Here is a 20,085-nt window from a genome sequence, read left to right on the forward strand (position 1 = left end):
TGTTTCAGCTCAGGGTTAGACACAGGCTTTGGGCAGAGCTGGACCGGAGTCTGCCCTGAAATAATGGTGAAAGAGGTAGGTGACACTCAGTGTCACCGTATCCTGTAGGAGAGCGTGCGCCGGCCCCTGACACGTCATGGAAAAGCTGTGAGCCCTCTTGTCATGCCAGTACAGGGCATGGGGTCTGCAGCCGGGACAGCGGAGCGCAGGGCACCCCAAATGTCACAGGTAATGGTCTACAGCCAAGAGAGGAAGGCAGCACAAGGCATCTTCTCAGCTAGGAACCAGTTTATTTCTGAGTATGTACATATCACACAGCTCAGCCCAGTGTTTCTCCAAGATCAGCCCACAGAGGTCCCTGACTGCAGCAGCAGCGTGGCTCAGGGTGGGCTCTGGCTCGGGGGCAGTGGCTGGAGGGGGCACTAGGGAGGTTTCGTAGTTTGGCTACCGGTCCACCTGCAAATCTGGCACCTTCTGGAGAGTCACTGGGTCTCTGCCACGTACACAAGGGCATCACCTGGCACCTTTGCTTTCAGCAGCCGTCTGCCCAACAGGTGACCTGCTAGGGAAGGACCCTGCCTGCGGCTGGGACGTTGGGAAGACACGTCCCAAGGTCACACAGCTTGTCACCGATGACAGTAGCAGGAGACCCAAGAAGTTCAGCCTATACTGGAGAGGCAGAACTTCGCAACAAGGCAGTCCTGGTGTGGCACCGAGATGCACATGCTGGAGGTGGCCCATCCTTGTGCAGTGCTGTTCCTCTCACGTTCACCCTCCCACTCCTCCTCCTCCCGTTCTCCTGAGGGCTCTTTGTTTCCCAAGGTCATTCTAGATGGTTCCACTCCTGTGCCTTGGGATGTCTCTCTCTTTGATAGAGGACAGCACTACCAAACACTTCAGGCATGCTGGGCCAGCACCAACCTGTTATCGAAGGCATGGCAAAACACTGAAGTGCCCAGGTCCAGAGCACCACTCTCATCGGAGCAAGGAGATGGCAAACCTCTCGTCTCTCTCTGGGATGTCAAGGGCAGCCTGCAGGGCTGTAGGTAGCCAGGTGAGAAGGGGCTGCTGTGAATCCTGCCCATGTTTCACCTGCTTCTCCTGGGATCCCTGCCAGAACTAGGGGGAGAAGAGCTGGAGCAGAGTGCTGGGACCCCGACTGGGGTGCTGCAAGGTTTGCCCGCAGTGACTTGGGCTGGGAGGAAAGCAGAGCTCCGGGGTGGTCAGGATGCACCGGGTCTGGGGCAGGCTCTGAGCACAGCACTGTAACCCCACAGAGATCACCGGAGGGGGTCGCTGCCACAAGCGGTGGCAGGTGAGTCACCCACGAAAACAAGAAGGATGTGGGATCTGTCCCCTCCTCCCTTCTTTTTGCATTTCACCCATTCCTTGAAGGTCCCCCAGGGCCTGGATGAACAGGGACGTGGTTGCGCATCCCCCAGCTTTTAACACCAGTGAGTCTTGACCCTCCTGCAGTGCTGAGCCAGAGGCTCCAGGTCCTCCTGGGCTGTGCTGGGGAGCTCAGGAGCTCTCCTTGCCCCAGCTCTCCTCCCTGAGACGGGGGGGGTGGAGGACCGAGCAGCTCCCTGCAGAGGCATGCTGGCCAAAGGGACCCACCAGGCCACCTCCTCGCTGCGGCGAAGCTCCCTCACACGTCCACAATGCAGTCGGGTGAGTTTGTCCGGATAGCGTCGGAGATCATCTTGGCTCCCGACTGGCCGATGCGGTTCCCCTGCAGGCTGGGAGCAAGGAAAAGAGGAGTTCAGGCTTGGACATGAGGCAAAGCAGGATCCTTGGTGGTACAAGAGATGTTCCCCAGCTTTGCACCAGCATCCTCTGCGCCCTCCCTACACCATCCAGGACCTCTTGCTGGGAGCTCGGTCACAGGAGACTCTGGGTTTGAGAGCCCAGAGGCAGCCAGGTGAGAAGGTGGAGAAAGCCCCTGGGAAGCTGGAGGGGCTGAGCTATCCCATCCCTGTGATATTTTGGGGAGTTTGTGGCTTCTGGGGTGGTTCTTTGCCCCAGAGGAGGCCCCAGAGAGGAGCTGTGGGGTCTGGAGCTGTGTGGGGATGGTGGCTGAGGGGGAATGGGAGCAGCACAGGGTGCCCTTACCCCCTGCCCCATTGGAGAGGTCCCCGAAGGGCGGCCAGGAATGGGCTGTGCCAGTGGTGGGGAAGGTCCCTTGATGGTTCCCATGGTGTCCCCTGTCCCTGCCCTTAATGTCCAGCTCAGCAGCCACTTACTTCACGTAGGTGAGGCCGTGGTTGCCCTTCAGAGCAGTGGCGATGCAGATGGCTCCGTCCATGCCCAGGGAGTTTTCCTGCAGACTGCGGGAGGTGAGAGGGTCAGAAAGCACTGGCCAGGGAGATGCGGCGACCAGGAGGCAATGCATGGCGTGGGCATCACAAAAAGCCACCAGCTCCTCAGGGGTTCACCCCACTGAGAGCTGCTGGCCTGGCCATCCCCTTGCTGGAAGATCTGGAGAGGCACTTTCTGGCTGCCACCCCAGGGAGTGGGATACTTACTTGAGCCGGCGGAGGCTGCGGTTCACCCTCAGCGCGTTGGCCATCGCCTTGGCCCCTGCCACACCAATGGAGTTTCCCCGCAAGCTGTGGAGGAAGGCCGGTGGTGAGGAAGGACAGCCCAGGACAGCTGCGTGCTGTCTATGGGCGGGAGGAGGAGTTGGGAGAGGTGGCCCCACGCCAACGAGTCAAGGGACAGGCAACCAAGTCTGGTAGGACACGTTGCAAGGGTGGAAGCGGTGCTAAGCTAAGGACCAAGGTCACAGACACCCCCAGGGAGTGGTGTCGCACCAGGGGGACTTGGTGGCCCCAATCACTTACTCCAAGATCTGCAGGCTCTTGTTGACCATCAAGGCTTCTGCCAGGGCTTGGGCACCAGCTGCTTCAACTGAAGCTACCTGCAGGCTGCAAGAGAACAAGGACTCTTCAGCGCATGTCATGAGGTGGCCGTGGTGTGCTAATTAGAGAATCTAATTAGACAGACTGCGATGCCAGGGCCCCGCCGCAGCCTGGATACTCACTGGAGATCTGCCAGGGTTGTGTTGACCTTCAGTGCAGCGGAGAGGGCAGCCATTCCCTCATCTCCGATGGCATTCTCCTGCAAGCTAAGACACACACGTGCTGCGTCTGCCCAAGGCCCAGGCACTGGGAGCAGGGCGAGGGGCAGCGAGCACAGGGCATAGTGTGCCAGGCTTTCCCAAACGGCTTGGGATGTCCCTGGACCACCATGCTCTTACAGCATCCCCAGGCCAGGGACATGCAATGGGGACACAGGATGGACTGGAGCCCATGGAGGAGGCAGCAGGCAAAGCCACCTCCCCTGGAGCAGCATGAGGGCAGCGTCTTGGGCAGGTTCCAGTAGGAAGATGCTGCCCAGGACCTGTCCACCTGTGTCCCCACTTACTCAAGGCTGGCCAGGCTGCCGTTGGACTGTAGTGCTTGTGCCAAGGCTGTGGCAGCTTTTGCTTGGATGAAGTTCCACTGCAAGCTGCAAACAGGAGAAAACAGGAGATGAAGTCTGGGGCTGTGAGGATGCCCTGATCCCTGCAGGCTCAGCACCCATCCGCTCCCATCCAGCATGACGGAGGCATGGGAGGTGACCAGGATGGCACAGCACGCCTCCCATGGAAGGATGACCTGATCTCACAGCCTGGAGGAGCTGAGGCCCAGGAGCAGTGTCCCTGCCTCACATCCACACAAGGGGCTTCAAAACCAGCCAGGTCCAAGGGAAAACTCACTGGAGGGACGTGAGCGCCCGGTTCTCTTTCATCGCTAAAGCAATGGCCTTGCCGCCTTCGTCGTACAGCAGGTTCGCCGCTAAGCTAGAGGGGAGGGGACAGGGGACACAAGTCATGCACACAGAGTTTGGGACAACTCCAGCAACACTGCACAGCGGTGTGGGTGCCCTCCTGGGACCCATGGCACTTACTCCAGCTTCCTAAGGGTGCTGTTGGTCCGCAGGGCACGGGCGATGGCGGGGCCCCCCTCCTTGCTGATGGAGTTCTCCCGCAGGCTGGGGAAAGACATGGGCTGGAAGGAGCAGCCAAGGCAGGACTTCGGCTGCTCCCCCGCAGCCCCCCTCATCCCACCCCACTCAGGCTGAGGCCATCTATTGCAACAGGCAACAGTCTGACTTGCACCCCCATCAGCATCTGCAACTCCATCAGCATCTGCAGCCCCATCAGCATCTGGGTCTCCATTCCCTGTATCCCCATCAGCATCTCAGTTCCCTGCATCTCCCATCAGCATCTGCATCCCCATCAGCATCTGGATCTCCATTCTCTGCATCTCCATCAGCATCTGTATCTTCATTCCCTGCATCCCCATCAGCATCTGCATCCCCGTCAGCATCTGGATCTCCATTCACTGCAATCCCATCTGCATCTGGGTCTCCATTCCCAACATCTCCATTCCCTGTGCATCCTACAGCTGTGAGCACCGATGCCATCGGGGCTTTTTCCCAGCCTCCCATCCCTGCTGCCATCGTTTCATTGCCAGGCATGGCTGAACCAATACTGTCCCAAGGGGAGAAAGCTAACGATGGAGAGAAGATGCTCGCTGACAGAGAAGGGACAGAGGCTGCTTTCAGCATCCCAGGGCACTTGTGGAAACAACCAGGCACAAAGAAAAGTCCGCGCATCCTGTGTCCCAGCAGCAGCTTTTGGCGAGGGTGGCCAGAGGGACTGTCACTTACTTGAGGTTGATGAGTCCCTTGTTGGAGCAGAGAGCTGCTGTCAGCGCAGTGACCCCAGTGCTGCTGATGGAGTTGCTCTGGAGACTGAAACAAACAGGGCAGGGCATGAGGACGGGGGACTCGGCATCGCAGGTAGGCTGCGGGGTCGTGTTTGGGGTGAAAAGTGCCCATTTCACTGCGAAACAGGCATCTCCCAGCCACAGGAGACGGGGGAGCTGAAGCTAAAGGGCCACCATTATGAGCAGCCAGACCAGGATCAGCATCTCCTTGAGCACCAGCCCCACCAAGCAGAGGTGATGCGATTTGCTGGCATCAAGGCAGACATGTCCCCAGATGGTTGTCACCACGGCTGCCGGCTCAGCTGGGGATGCAGTTTCTGCAGTCTTTGGACCCAAGGCACAGCAGCGTGTCCCCAGGAGCAATCATCCCTCTGCTCTGAGTGGGAGGAATGGTTCCTCTCTGGCTGCCGTTCCCAAGGGAGGTGAAGGTCACGCCATCCCACCCTGACTCTGCCAGTCCCCAGCCCATTACCTTCCTCATTAGCCAATTCCCATCACTTTTGAGTGAGAGAAGACCTAAAGCCACCAGTATCCTCCAAAAGCAGAAAAAAAAGTCATCATCGAGGTTGAGGATTAACTCCTTGAGTGCTGCCTTGGTGAAGGCAGCGCCACCTCAGCCGCTGCCAGTGTTGCGTGGGGCTGCTGCCAGCCCACACGGAGCACCCACAGCCTCCTGCCCCTCCAGGGAACATGGGATGGGAGAGATGTGAGGAGGATCTGGGGTAGTACAAGGGGTTCTGGAGGCAAGGGAGGGAGCCTGGAGAGGGTGGGAGGTGCTGCTGGAGTGAGGAGGCTGGACTGGGCTCTGCTGGGCAAGAAGGAGACCAGGTGTGGAGTGGGGACAGAAGTGTTCAAGACCAGGCTGGACGGCGCTTTGAGCAACCTGCTCTGGTGGGAGGTGTCCCTGCCCAGGGCAGGGGGTGGCACTGGATGTTCTTTAAGGTCCCTTCCAACCCAAACCATCCTATGGTTCTATGACTTACTCAAGGCTTTGCAGACTGTGGTTCACCTTCAGAGCGTCAGCCAAGGCAACCGAACCGTTGTCTCCTACGGAGTTGCTGGAGAGTCTTAAGACACAAGAGGAAGAGCAGGCGTTACTGGCAGCCACGCTGCAACCAGCTTAGATCTGTCCGCAAAGGATTCATCTCCCTCAGGCTCTTTCTGCTCCAGCAATAAGTGTGAACTTGCTGCAGTCTCATTTCCAACCTCCCCACACTTTTATTCTTGTATGTTGAGCTGAAATAGCTTTTAATGTATCCACAGGGCCTGGAGACCTGCCATTTGCCTCTGCCAGAGGCCTCTCCGTTCTTTACGTGGCTCCCTGCATCCCTGGAGAGCATCTCCGCAGGGTCGCTCCCAAAGCAGCGCTGCGGTCCTTGCCCCCCTCCACCCACGCCAACCCCCTTGGGCAAAGCTAGCAGAGCCTGTCCTGCCCGCTTTGCGTGGTCCAGCCCCCTGCCCATCGCTCTGTCCTGGAGACGTGACGCTGGCATCACCATCCCTCCACCTCATGCTGCTCTTACGTCAGCTCCTTCAGGCTGCAGTTCTGCTTCAGCGCCTCCGCTATCTTCCTGGCACCGTGGGCTCCGATGGCGTTTTTCTGCAGGCTGCAAAGGTGAGGAAGTCATCCATGAATATGGGGTGCCACATCCCTGCCAGTGGCACCTCGGTCTACTGGGTAGCTGGGAGCAGGGACAGCAGGTCCCGGTCACTCACTGCAGGGTTGTCAGCGTGCGGTTGGTCACCAAGGCCTCGGCCAGGAAGGTGGCACCGTCCTCCTTGATGGTGTTGTGCTGCAGGCTGCGAGAAGAGAGGAGTAAAGCCATGCGCGGTGATCATCTGCCCTGGCATTTGCTTACCCCCATCTCTGGCGTGAGAAGGATGCCTGGCTTCCGAGCATCCCTGCCCAGGGCTCTCCCTCTCTCCTCTCCCATGGGAGATGCTTCCTCCCATGTGCCAGCATACTGTGAGCTCCCACGTGAGGGATGGACATGGACATGGACCCGGACCCTTGACTTCAGCCTGGACCTGGACCCTCGACCCAGACCCTAGATCTCAACCTGGACCTTCAACCTCAACCTCAACCTGGACCCACTGAAGCTGAGAGGCAGGAGGGTCCCAACATCTCTGTCCCAGGCCGCGGTCACTGGGTCTCTGCCAGCTATGCTTGTGCTCACTGCCCAGCACAACCAAACCAGTTTCTGCTCAGGGTCTCCCCACGTGCTGGCCCTTAAGGTGGGGAAACCCTCTATGAGACAGGAGGGGGCTTGTCCTGGGGGTCTGCTCCTGGAGGGGCTGCAGAAGTTGAGACTTACTTCAGGGAGAGCAGGACTTGGTTTTTTTTCAGTGCGTCGGCCAGTGCTTTTGCTCCGGTGGGGCCGATGGAGTTGCTCCGCAGGCTGGGGTGAGATGGGCAGAAAAGTCAAATTTAGCAAAACCTGAGTGGTGTGTGCTCAGTTTAAGCCAAATGCTTCCAGGTGGCACAATCGCAGGCACTGCTGAGGTAGGAGCATCAGGCCGGCAGCTCACAAGAGTTACCTTCACCTCTTGAGCTGTGGTGGCTTTGGGGGCTGGAGACCCTCCCCAACTCGGTCAGGCCGAGTGGGATCCAGCCCCGCTGCGGCCATGGGAATGGTTCCCAGTGGGGAACTCATGAGTGGAAGGAGCTGGGAAAGGGCAAACACTTACTCTAGTGTCGTCAGGCTCCTGTTCACCATCAGTGACCTGGCCAGTGCTTTGGCTCCCTTGTTGCTGATCTGATTTTCTGCCAAGCTGCCCAGAAAAAGAAAAATTGGGTGTTTTTCAGGGGGATAAAGAGGCTTTGGCGGCCCCTGGCATGTTCCAGGGTGCAGCTGGGATGGGTGAGCAGAGGAAAGCCATGGGGAATGGTTGGTTTGTGGTACAACCGTGCAAAGTGGTAGATGCTCTGAGGTCTGCTCTCCTGGGATGGACACCGGGCAGGGGATTAGAAGGGCAGGGTGGAAGGCGAGTTTCTAAACTTAAAATTCATTGGTGGCACGAAAAGAGGGCTGCGATCACAGCATGAGGGACTCTATGTGCAGCCACGAAGAAGGGGAGGGAGTTGAGGAAAGTGGGGACCATCTGTCTGCGGTGAGGCATCTCCCCGCATGGGGGTCAGGAGCTCGTCCCCTCCATACATCAGATGCTCTGTGCTGAACCTTGGGTGTCCAGCAAACAGCCGTGACCTTGGGAAGCAGTTTTTTTGGGATAACCCATGGATTTCTAGACAAATTTTTAGGAACAGTGAGGAGGCAGTGGTCCCAGGAAAGCTGGGCGAGACAGCCTGCCCCACCACTTTGAGGACACAGAGGGTAAGGTCATCATATCTGGGTGCAGGAGATCATGGGGGGCTGTCCTTGTCACTAGGCACCCTGGGGAGCCAGTGGGAGGCTGGAGGACCTGGAGGTTCCTGGAGGACCCATACCCTGGCTTTGAGGTGCCCCCAGCTTTGCTCTACATCCCCAGGAACAGCCTGTCTGCCCTGGGCCAGGTCCTACCTGAGCTTCTGGATCTGGCAGTCCTTCACGCTCAGCACGCTGCCCAGCAGCTCCATCACGTTGTCCTTAAACTGGTTATTGTCCAGCCTGGAGAAGATACAAAGAAAGAGCAAAAACAAGCATTTGGAGAACAAAGTAGAGAAAGGACTACCCTCCCGTGATATCTGCCTGCATAGAGAAACTCAGCACAGAAGCAGAGCTGACCCAGTGCCATCCCCAGGACATCTCTCTGCTGAGGGACAATGTTGATGGGCCCACGTCTCCCATCGACACCCAGAATTTTGAGTCACAGCCCAGTGTCCCTGCTTGCTTCTCCTGGTGCAATCCAACCAGGACTCACCTGAGGCTGTGGCAGAAGAGGAGCTGGGAGAGCAGGCTCTTACAGACATTGTAGGTGAGGCAGTTGGAGAGGTTTGTCTCCTCCATGCAGACGTCAGAGACCTGCAGGAGATAAGCCAGGGCAGAGCAGTTCACGGGGGTGAGCATCCCGGCCAAGCTCTCATTCTTCATCGCTTCTTCCACAGTCTTGGCGATCTCCGTGTGCTGAATTTCATACAGGCAGTGCATGGTGTTCACTGTCCGCGAGGAGATGACGTAGTCTGTGTTCAGGCAGCCCTGGAGGATGCTGATCGCTTGGCTCCTGAAGTTGTTGTGCTCATCTTTCACCAGCAGCCACCCAGAGAGCAGCTTGTTCACCTGCGGGGAGAGGAGCCCAGAGAGGAAACGCACAAAGATGTCCAGCTGCCTGTCCTCTGCCTGCAGCGACCTCTGAACAGCACTCTTGAAGTGGTTGAGGAAGCCCAACTTGGGCCAGGACATCCCGCTCTCCGTGAAGAGGTCGAATATTGCCCGTTTTGCAGCTGTGTAATAATAAATAGCCGCTAGAAACTCCTGTATGGTTAAGTGGGAGAAGTAGTAGGCCGTGAAGGACTGCATCTCTTCTTTGAGTAGGAGCCGACTGCACAAGCTGCTCTGCAGCAAGGAAAGGTCAATGCCATACGCCTTCATGTCCTGCTCGTAAAACACGTATTTCTTTTTGAGCAGCCCATAGAAGGCCAGTCTGCCCAGGCTGCCCACTATCTTCTTGCTGTTGTTCACAGCCTGCTCGATCCTGAGTGTTTCTCTTGGCTTTTCCGCCCAGTCGCTGCTCAGAGCCATTTTAAAATAATAGGAATAGATTTCCGATAGGGTTTTGGGGATGGCGGTTGTTTCTTGGGATTGATGGGTGCTATTTTTTAGGTAATAACCAATTGAGGAGCCAGAAATCCAGCAAAAGCCAGGAACAGTGCACATGACATGTAATGACCTGTTAGCCCTGATGTGATGCAGGACTTGGCCGGATAAGTCTCTGTTGTCAAGGAACATCTGGTCCAAGAAGTCCTTCATCTCTGCCGCTCTGAAACCTCGTATTTCCGTCATCCGGTCAACAAGCCCACCGGGGATTTGGCTGGCTGCTGTTGGCCGCGATGTGACCCAGACAGAAGCCTCCTGCAGCAGGTTGCCACGTATAATGTTGGTGATGAGGTTGTCCACCTGGATCTCCTTTTTGGGATCGGTGCATACTACCGTGTTGGAAAAATCCAAAGGAGTCTTGAACTCATCCAAGCCGTCGAGGATCAGGAGGGTCCTAGCGGCTCCCATTGAGATGCAGTTGGGCTCGGTGATGTGAGGGAACGCCAAGCAGATGAGCCTTTCGGCAGAGAGCTTCTCGTAGGTGTTGAGCTCCCGGAAGGTGAGGGGCAGCACAAAGACAATGTCCTTGTTGATCTCCCCCTTTGCCCAGGTGTAGACAAACAGCTTCACCAGTGTGCTTTTGCCAATCCCGGCCACTCCGATGGTGACAGAGATCCGAGGTGGGATGCTGACCTTGGAGAGCGGCAGAAAGAGCTTCTCCAAAGGGATGCTCTTGGATACATTTCGTAGGCCTTTCGTGGCTTCAATCTGCAGGATGTCATGCTCCTTCTGCTGGATATCAGTCAAGCCTTCAACCAGCAGGAGGTTTGTGAGTCGCTGGAGGGGACCTGTCTCCAAGCCATTCCCGTAGTAGTTTTGGAGGCTCTCCAGGTGCTTCTGCACCATGGGTTCTGCACAGAGAGAAATGAAATGGGGTTGAGGATGGTAACCACAAATGCAAATGAGAGACGCTGCTTCACTCTTCTGCCGTGCCCACGCAGAGGGGAAACTGCACGGAGCCCTTACGTCCGGGCAGGAAGGTATGTGCCAGGGCCCAGAGGGCACTCAAAGGCTGAAATGGCCCTGACCAGCCTAACCCATCGGTCCAGGAGCCCATTTAAGCTCAGCCCTGCACCTTCAGCCCCTGCCTACACTATGTTATAGGAGCACTTGTCTACAGTGCCATCATGCCTGTGCCTGCTAGGGACCTTGTTCTTCTGGACCTTGATCTTGGACCTCATTGCTCAGCACTTGCCTGGTGACAACTGAACTGTGTCTTAACCTGGTTGCCCTTGCTGGACCTGGTCCTGACCTCTGGATTGACTTCCCAGCTTGACCTTAGCCCTGCCTCATCACTATGGACTTGTCTGATGAGTTGGACTCTCAGCTGAACCTGGTGACCATCTCTGGAGCTGTCCTGCTCACCTGGCTCAGGTACCACGGCCCCTGGGACAGAGTATTTAAACCCTCCGGCAAAGGCTGGACCAGCAGTGGATGGTGCTGCGAGAGATTCAGAGCAGACACCAGCCAAGGTTGGAGCCTTCCAACCAGGAGGAAAATCAGGGAAACCTCTCCTGGCAAGAGGGTTGCAAGTAGAGCCTGGAGTTGGGGCAGCCACCAATGGATGGGGTCAGGGATGCCCAGCCATCGTCCTCCTGCTGTCCCCCTGTTCCCAGCCCAGCTGCTGGGAGTGACTCTTGTGACCTAGACATTGAGGACACTAATGGCTCCTCGGGCTGCCCAGAGGGATGCGCTGAGGGCAGTGAGGGACCTGGAGGAAGGTCCCTCAGACCTGGCAGAGAGTCCTTGTCACCCCCTAGCTGTATCCTTCCCCAGAGGAGACCCTGAGATGGCACCGTCACTTGGATGGACGTTCCCATTGGAGCTGCCAGTGCTGCCCAGCTCTGTGCACATCTTGGAGTGCTTCAGCAAGTGCCCACAGACAGGACATGCGTGCAGACACCCCTCATTGGGTCCAAAGTGGACTGCCTACCATAGACAGTGATGTGGAGGTAGAGCTGGGAATTGGTGGTCTCAATGAAGGTCTGCAGGGACTGGGAAGCGTAGCTGCCCTTGCCAGCCAGGATGTCCACCACTGCCCTCACCTGCTCGGGCAGGGAGCTGGCCTCCTGCGCCCGGCTGGCCTCCTCCGCCGTGAGGAGGTCCAGCCTCCGCAGGTAGCAGATGATCTCCTCCAGGAACTGTGGTGAGATGGACCTCACCAGCTGCTTGCGGTAGCGATTGATCCAAGCCTCTGCAGGAGAAGAGAGCAGGAGAGTTGAGTCTTAAACAAGCCCTGGGCACGTTGCTCAGAGGTGATGGGGAAAGGCAGCAGTGGAGCACCCCATCTGACTGTGAAGGTAGCAGGGGGTACACTAAAGCCCTCCAGAGTGACCTGCCATAGTCCTCCTTGAGATGATGCCATCCCAAAACTGTGGCAGGCTGTTTTGTTAGGAGATGTTTGTTCAAGGCAGCAGCTATCGAGATTGGAGTCAAAGAAATGGAAGAACACAATCATGAAATGACATTTCCTCCTGGAAACCAAGCCCATGCAGACATAAAAGTCTGAGCAAGATCATTTATCTTTGGAGACAGCCGTTCCCCTGTGCCAGAACAGCGGTCCCCAAGCCCTTGGACTAGGAACCGCTGTCAGCCCTCACGCCTTGCTGCCCCACCTTATCCCATATTTTAATCTGAAACTCCACCAAGATGATGGGTCTCCAGCTGCCCAGCCACCACTCACCTTCCATCAGAGGCCTCCTGTGACATGGGTGATCCCCAGGTGAGGAGCGCTGTGTTGGCAGCAGCACAGCCGTCCCATGGACCGCCCCGTGCCCCCTGGCTGGCTCACAGCATCAGTTGAGGCTCCTCAGCCTTTATCCATGTTCCTGGTGGAAGAAGAGGAAAAGCATGAGGAACAGCATGGGAGGGAGCCCATCTTAAGCTAATGTGGTGCTGACTCTGTTTGAGCCAAGGGTCCATTCATCAGCTTTTGGCTAAGACCAGAGTGCCCAGCGCTGTGGACCTGGCAGGGGCAGAGCTGGGACCATCATGTCTGCCCAGACCTCATGGGCCACAAACTTGGTGCCTTCACCACCACCACTTATGCTGGAGCCTTTCTCAGGCAGAGTGATTGTATTAATTGCCCTGATGATGCCCCGATGACATCCGCAGGCCACCCAGTGCCACCGCTGTCACCGGAGGGACAGCAGGGCTGTGAACCACTCGTGCGCTTTCCTTCTCTGTGTTGTGAAGGAAGTTGTGGGGCAGCAGACAGAATGATGAAGAGCCTGTTTCGGTTTCAAACCCACCTCACCGCCGTCCAGAGCCTCCGTCAGGGCTTGCTGAGCGTGGCCAACACCACATCCTGTTGCAGAGCTCTGTAGATGCTCCACTTCTGCAGCACTCTTGAATCATCGCCCGGAGAAGGAGCATCTACCTGCTCCCTCCCCCTCAGCTGCTGCCAAACCACACTGAGGGTTTGGTGTTTTATTTTTAAGTGTATCCGCTCACCGAGTCCAATTGTTTTTTGAGCAGAGGTGGAGAGGGAGATGCCTCCACGCCTGCGAGTACTCACAGCTTCACCTACGTTAGCAGATGGCACTGTGCTATGGCCTCTCCACCAGCCCCAAAGTCATCTCCAGGAGCTGGCCATGTCCAGGTGGGAACTTCCCAGCCCCAGGGGCTGTCTGATGATGGCAGTGATGCAAACGCAGTGTCCCAGTGCCCTGGCCCATGTCCTGGCACGGCATCCTTTCCTCACCTCCACCCGGCCTACAGGATGCTCTAGATCCATGCCATCGCCCCCGTGCATGGCTATCAGAGGCACTGCAAGGAGGTCCTTTGGCAGCGTTGCCTTTTGCCCAAACCCTCTCCTGAGTGGGACATGGGCACTGTGGGGGCTTTGGTGCAGCCTCCCCAACAGGTGCAGGTAACGATGGCTTTCTTTTGTCAAACCCAACCTCTTCCAGGAAGAAAGCACAAATGTAGCTTGACCAGGGAAACTTGGTAGAGGCTCTGGTCCATGGTTAGGTCCATGACGCAAGGTTAAGGTGCTTGGGACATCCCCTTTGCAGACTCTTCCCCTCGTCCTTCTGCCAGGTTTACTTCTCCTACCAGAAACACGAGGGCTCAGCCACCAGCAGTAGCCCAGCTGTGCAGATGGTGGCTGGGCTGCAGGAGGGAGGACCAGGCACAGTATCTCCCAGGAACAGGTCCCCCACAGACCCCACTGGCTGGATCTCTCATGGAGACCCCTTCGCAGCACATCCTACGGAGTGGGGTAAGTGTCCGAGAGGCGCTGGATGACAAAGCCCATCTCCACCTGCCCAGATGGTTTGGACAAGCCCTCATAGGGGCGGCGGGTGCTGTTGTAGCTGGGTCTGAACCCACAACTTTTCCCTCCAAGAAGGAAACTCAAGTCCTTCTGCTTTTCCTCGGCTGCCCAGCTCTGATCCCCTGGTTTCAGAGGTGGCAGAGATCCACGCTCCCCCTGGCACTGATGGTGGCCCCACAGCAAAGCCCTTTTTTCCATAGAGGGAGCAGCAGGGCTACGGCAGGAGCTCGCCTTGCTCTTCACCCCCCAGGCACTGGCTAATTAAGATGCCGTCAATTAAGGGAGCTCGGCTAGCAATTCCCCACAAAATTTTTACCCTTTGATGTCTTCTTGTCTCTAACTGGCCTGGAAAGTTCAATTAAGTATTTGCACGCAGCAGTCCCTGGGTCTCTCATGTTTGGCGTGGAACCAAGAACACAGCCAAAATGAAAGGGGGGTTTTGCTGCTTGCAGCGTTGTTCCCTGCAGCCTTTCCTCTGCAACGCGGCTGGTGAGAAAAACCCCTTTGATGGGGGAAGCCTGCTCTAACAGCACAGATTATTTGATGGTCTCCTCTGGTGCTACTTCAAAATGTGATCCCGCTGCTGGAAACCAGCAGCTCGTGGGTCAGCTCGTGCCAAGGCATCTGACCGGGAGAATAAGGCAGCAGAATTCATAAAGCAGCAGAATAAATAATGCAGTGGCTGCTGGTTTGGTTTTTTTTTCTACTTCCAGTAGAAAAGTTTCAGGTGCAGCTCTAGAACCACCCAGCGATGCTGGAGGCTGCACCCTAGGGGGGTGAAGGGTGTTATCTACTCTTACGTGAGTTGTCTGAAGGGTAGAAGCCAGCCAAAGCCAATCTCTGTAACCCCTACAGAGATCCCAGGTGCTTCCAGATGCAACCCAGCCCATCCCAAGGCTGCTGGGATGAGTTATCTTCTGGAATTGCTGCAAGACCACTGGAAAGTGGTGTCCGTGGCCATCCTGCGAGCAGGGAGCTCAGCCCCAGGTTTACAGCTATCGCTTGGCTGGGATCAAGCATGGACACGTGCCCAGAGAAGCTACGATCCAGCGATGGTTTGTGTCTGCCTTGCTTTGCTGCCTGCGTCCCCTGTGGCATCGGGAGAAGAAGCTGGAGAGTGGGAGGCTGCCCAGACGAACTGATGGACGGTGCCTGCAAACCCCAGGGAAGGAAGCGGGGGATTTCGGTGGAAAGAACTTGGCATTAATGCTTTTTTCACCTGTTGTGGTCCAAGAGCTCATCCCAGGGGAAAATCCTCCCATCTAAGGATGTTCAGTCAACGTGTTCTTCAATAGCTTCATCCTACATCCCACCATCCCCATGTCCCACCATCCACACATCCTATTGTCCGCATGTCCCACCACACCTGTTGGCAGACAGTCTATGCCCCAAACCCACCAGTGCCTGGGAGCCACAACCACCACACTGGAAGGTCCCTGACCACGTGCACAGACAACCCTCTACCGAACAGCCGCTGCATTTTTCATCACCCTGTGTCCTACTCCAAGGTCCACACTGCCTGGCATCAACATTGGGAAACACGGACTCAGACATAGCTGCTTCTGCTCATCTCTGCCTCTAATTACGGACATGCACCTTTGCCCCTGGAAGTCCAACATGGACCAAAAGCATCTTGCCAGGGGATCCGAGATGAAGGGACAGTCCCGGGATGGCCACAGCATGAAGGTGGCTGGAGATGAGAGATATTTACTGCCTCTCTGCTCCGCCTGGCCTCTCAGATGTTCCTCCTGCCAGGAGGTGGCTTTGGTTTTCATATGACAGCCGTCATCCCTGAGGCAGATCCATCGCCCTGTGCTTTGTGAGTCTGCTGAGGATTTGGGACCGTCCCGCACCAGGAGCCCTCACAGTGGCCACCAGCAGCACGGAGGTGACATTGAGCTCAGCAGTTGGACATCTGTGGTCGTTGCCCATGGGGGCTTGTGGGCAGATTCACCGTCAGCGTCAAAGGACACAGGGCTCTCCAGCCAGCAGAGCCTCAGGGACCCGACCTGCTGTGGTGGGCTGAAGGATGCCTACTCTAGATGGGTACCAAAGTGCTCCTGGATGGCTGCAGGGACCCACAAGTGAAAAATGTCAGAAAAAAGTCTGATCTGCAGTGGTTAGTGGTTTAAAGCTTTTTATACAAACTAATAATTGCATTGTTAACGAGGCGTCTGAAGGAGCAGAGAAATGCCCGCTCCGGGGCAGCTCTGTGCCCCAAAACATGCAGAAACCCTCAGCCCAGCCATTGCCTTCTCCATGTGCCGCCACGGCGGGGTTCGCGGTGCCGCCGGTTCCTCAAAGCCCCGTGGTGTGGGGCGATGTCTCTCGGTGCGGTTTGCAGCACCCATCTCCCCCCCGTCTCTCCCTCCCCCGGACATGGGAACGGAGAGAAACCAGCCCTGACAGACCTTCCCACCACTTCCTGGCACACTGGGTTTCCTCCGGAGAATCTCAGGCTCCTTTACCAATGCACCCTCAGAGCTTGTTTTTTCTTTCTCCCGCCATATATCCACCCCACTTGGAGCCTGTGCCGGAGGTCAGCAAGCCGCACGCAGAAGCATTTGCCAAGCCAACATCTCCAGCCGTTCCCCACCAGCCCATGGGTTGAGCGCATCCCGAAGGCAGGATACAGGCTGCCACCTTTTGGCAGAACCGAAAAGATTTCACATCATTAATTTACGTTAATTAAGCAAAGCGGTGAAGTATCTTCTACGTTATACCCAATTATGAAACTTGCAGATTTGCAGGGAATTCACTTAGATAAGTTTGCGTAAGACTTTCAGATGCAGTCTTATTTATTTTGGTCTGGGTTTAATGCTAGCAAAATTTATTGCAATTAGAGAGTGACCCCCCTATGCCAAAACTAACCTGTGCCAATTTGGTTTGTTTTTTTTTCCAAAACCCCAACCAGAATAACACAGCCTAGACACAGCGGGAGTTAAATAGTGAGTTGTAGAGGCAAGGAGCCGTGAAAGATCCTCCCTGGGCTGAATGCCACCAGTCCCAACACCAGATCTCACCAGGAAAAAGCAAAGATCAATCTACAGGTGATTCCAAACAGCTAAAAACGAAGCTAATTCCAGAGAGAAGGTCTGGCCTCAGGTAACCCTTCCACGCCGCAGTCAAACCCCGGGCGCTGGTGACGTCTCAGTGGGCAACAGCACCCAGCCAGTGCTCCAGCTGGTCCCCTCCCCAGCATCCCCATACCTATAGGGTACCTAGTGCCCTTAATGACCTTAAAGTGCTTAAATAACAGCAGGATGAAGCCTACCCCAGGTTCCATGCCCATGCTCCGGGTGCAGAGCCACTGGGTACGGCCACACATCCCCCACTGAGCTCCATCACCTCGACCTGCGCCGCTGGGCCCTATGCAGCGCTGGGGGATCCCCTGCAGGAAAAAGGGCCGAAGAAGGTCCCAGCTGCAGCTTTGGAGACCCTGGTGTTGCTGTTCCCTCCGGCAGAGCTCCGGGAAGGCGTGCTGAGCCCTGTCCCTGAAGGGAGATGTGGGGGTGCAGCTTTGGGCTTCGAGATCTGACAGACCTAGGATCCTGCCTCGCTCTTTAGTGCAATTTTTGCACTGTGCCACGGGCAAGTGTGTCGCTGATCTCATCCTTTTCTAGTTGTGGTACATGCTGGGGGATTTTTTGGATGGTTTTGAAGTGGAATGAATTCAGTTAAGTGGCATTAACATGGAGGAAAAAGCTGACGCTGCCCGAGGTGGAGAGGCTTTCTACGGGCAGGGCAGCTGCCCACATGTTTGGGCAGGTGGTAGCAGGCAAGGGGAGGGAATTTGTGACAAGTTCCAGGTTCCCCACGAGGTCCCACACGTGTCTCCATCACTTGGAGCTCAGCACCGTGCACCGCTGCACCCGCTCCTGCCAGCACCGGTGGCCGTGCCATGCCAGCCTGCTCTGCTGGCAGTCGGCCACGTCTCGCCCGTCCCAAGGACCACTGCCCAGCTCCTAACCCCGCCACGTGTTGGCCCAGCGACTCCATTTCACGTGGCCATGGCAGCAAGGGGTCTGCAGCAGCTCATCCCCGCACGGGAGGGCCAAGCGACGTTTCCCCATCTCCCCGTACTCCTCCGAAGCCCCACCAAAACCTTACCTCGGCTTCCTGCCACCTTCCCCGGGGCTGCGTGGGAGCAGGAGAGCAGGGAGGGCATCCTCATCATGGTGAGCCCCTCCGAGCTGCTCTCTATCCCCGGAGCTTTGCTTCCTCCTCCCCTGGATGCTCAAGTTGAAGGTAGAAAACGGGAGTCCCTCCGGTTGGTGGCCCCTGGTGCTGGGGGACCCACGGAGGCGATGGGATGCAGTGGCCGGGGCGATGCTCGGGGTAGCACCTGGAGAAGGTGGGTCCGGCTTCCCCGGCCGCCCGCCGTCGCTGGTTCCAGCCCGGTGGCTTTTTCTCTCTTTCGGTTTGCTCCTCGCCCCTTCCTGCGCCGTGGGTCTCGCTCGATCTTCCTTCCTGTCAGCGCAGAGCTGCTGCCTATGCAAATCGATGCGAATCATCTACTGAAAAACAGCAGCGGGTGGTAACCGCCCAGAGCCTGCACGACCCCCCGACAGCAGGGTCTATGCTGGTGGGATGCTCGGTGCACGTTTCCCCAGCCACAGCTGCTTTCTCCAGGGAGAGACACAAAACCAGGCTGCCCAGCGTCCAAATTACACCGAATTCCCTCAAAATAAAGCCACGAGCTCACCCTGGCCTGGGAGAGCCAAGGGGTTTTGCTACGTACCCATCTCGCTCACCAGGAACGCTGGGGAGATCCCATGGAAGAGGCAGCTCTGCCCTTTGCTGGGCCGTGCATGGAAACATTTCCACAGGTAAATTCAAGTTGTATGATCTTGAACGAGCAGAGTAAAAGGGCAAGGAATAAACTTTCCTTCCTCCAAAGCCGTTTTCTTTCTGCCAGTGCTGAACGTTTCCTTGAATCCTGAGTTTATCTCTAAAGAGGTGGATCGCAATGGCACCAAGGAGCGCTGCGTCCGCACCCGAGGAGCCAGAGCCACCGGCAGCAGCAGGACCGGCGGGATCTCACCTCCCCAGCTCCGCTCAGGCAAGTGGGGTTGATGGACGTTTTCCATTTTTGTTCTACAAAAACTTTAATCTGTAAATCCTACAGCAGGTTTTACTGGCAAATCCTATTAGTTCTGAGATGCTGAGCAGAGAGGTCCCCTGGAGGCGGATGGGACAGGATGGCACAGCAGCGCTGAGACCCAGGGCAAATAAATCTGCTTTCCGTAGTCGCGGGGCAGAGGGGCAGTGCCCAGGGAAGGAAGGGAAGAGCATCTCACCAAAATAACAGGGTAATCGCATGCCACAGTGGGTTTTGCTGTCTGTTTTTTGCCCAGAGGCTTGTTTTTCTGGCCAAAAGCTCCCGGTGATGGTGTGGTTTGGGAGAGGTCAGAGTAAGCAGCAGTCAGTGGTGGGAAGACATTAAAATAGCACATCCCGTGAGGAGACGTGCCCTGGTGGGGTCTGTTTGTATCTGGCAGGTATCTCTAATGGAGCTGCATCTAAATCGGTAATTGCACATCTTTCTCTTTGTCAAGTCTAGCTGAGAGGTGGTCAGTGACTGATGGTGGAGATGATGGTGGAGATGATGGAGGTCTCACAGTGGAGAGCTGGTGAGGGACAGGCTGGGCTCACAGACAGATCATCTGCAGGTGGTGAATGGTGTTTGGGGAGGAAAGGTGGAGACAAGCAGGAGTCTGGACCTCCAGCCACCTCTCTGGGCTGTGCATCTCCCAAGGATTGCTCTCTGCCAGTCCTAGGGCTGAGCCTGCTAAGGGGTTAAAACCTTTCATAGAATCATAGACTGGTTTGGGTTGGAAGGGACCTTAAAGACCACCCAGTGCCACCCCCTGCCCTGGGCAGGGACACTTCCCACCACACCAGGTTGCTCCAAGCCCCCTCCAACCTGCCCTTGAACACCTCCAGGGATGGGGCAGCCACAGCTTCTCTGGGCAACCTGTTCCTCTCAGAAGTGTTAGGTCTGTTGGTGATTTCCCACCTTGTCAGGAGGCTGGTTTCAAGAGGAGATGGCATCTGGGAAGTCCCATCAGTTGTCACCTTCCCAATAAGCTGTAGCTAAAGATCGCTCGCATCAAAAAATGACTGTGCAGAAGCCCCAGTCGGGGCTGTACCTCCTGCTTTCACAATTATTCATTTATGTTAATTAATGCATCTGAATTATTTCTTTGCAACTGTATATGACACATCCCTCATGGATTTTTCTGGGCTGTTCCTTGATTCAAACCCAAATTTCCCAATATAT

General features: G+C 56.4%; 1 protein-coding gene across 4 annotated transcripts; it reads right to left on the reverse strand.

Moving 5' to 3' along the window:
• Positions 1–270: 270 nt before the first annotated feature.
• On the reverse strand, positions 271–19,429 carry NLRC3 (NLR family CARD domain containing 3). Of its 4 annotated transcripts, none has more exons than XM_063343306.1 (19): positions 17,913–19,429; positions 12,210–12,354; positions 11,572–11,720; positions 8,634–10,377; positions 8,294–8,380; positions 7,464–7,547; positions 7,091–7,174; positions 6,492–6,575; positions 6,299–6,382; positions 5,759–5,842; positions 4,717–4,800; positions 3,952–4,035; positions 3,761–3,844; positions 3,427–3,510; positions 3,044–3,127; positions 2,844–2,927; positions 2,526–2,609; positions 2,244–2,327; positions 271–1,739 (listed from the first exon to the last, which is right to left on the reverse strand). In XM_063343306.1, the coding sequence occupies exons 2-19, from the start codon at positions 12,233–12,235 to the stop codon at positions 1,649–1,651; spliced, it is 3,189 nt and encodes a 1,062-aa protein (XP_063199376.1). In that variant the 5' UTR covers positions 12,236–12,354; positions 17,913–19,429; the 3' UTR covers positions 271–1,648. The 4 variants fall into 4 exon arrangements, with proteins under 4 accessions (XP_063199376.1, XP_063199375.1, XP_063199374.1 ...); XM_063343305.1 differs by lacking the exon at positions 17,913–19,429 and having other exon boundaries at positions 271–559; positions 1,618–1,739; positions 11,460–11,720; positions 12,210–12,744; XM_063343304.1 differs by lacking the exon at positions 17,913–19,429 and having other exon boundaries at positions 271–1,040; positions 1,618–1,739; positions 11,460–11,720; positions 12,210–12,744.
• Positions 19,430–20,085: the final 656 nt, after the last annotated feature.

Source organism: Chroicocephalus ridibundus, chromosome 8 (assembly GCF_963924245.1).
Source record: "Chroicocephalus ridibundus chromosome 8, bChrRid1.1, whole genome shotgun sequence".
NCBI lineage: Eukaryota > Metazoa > Chordata > Aves > Charadriiformes > Laridae > Chroicocephalus > Chroicocephalus ridibundus.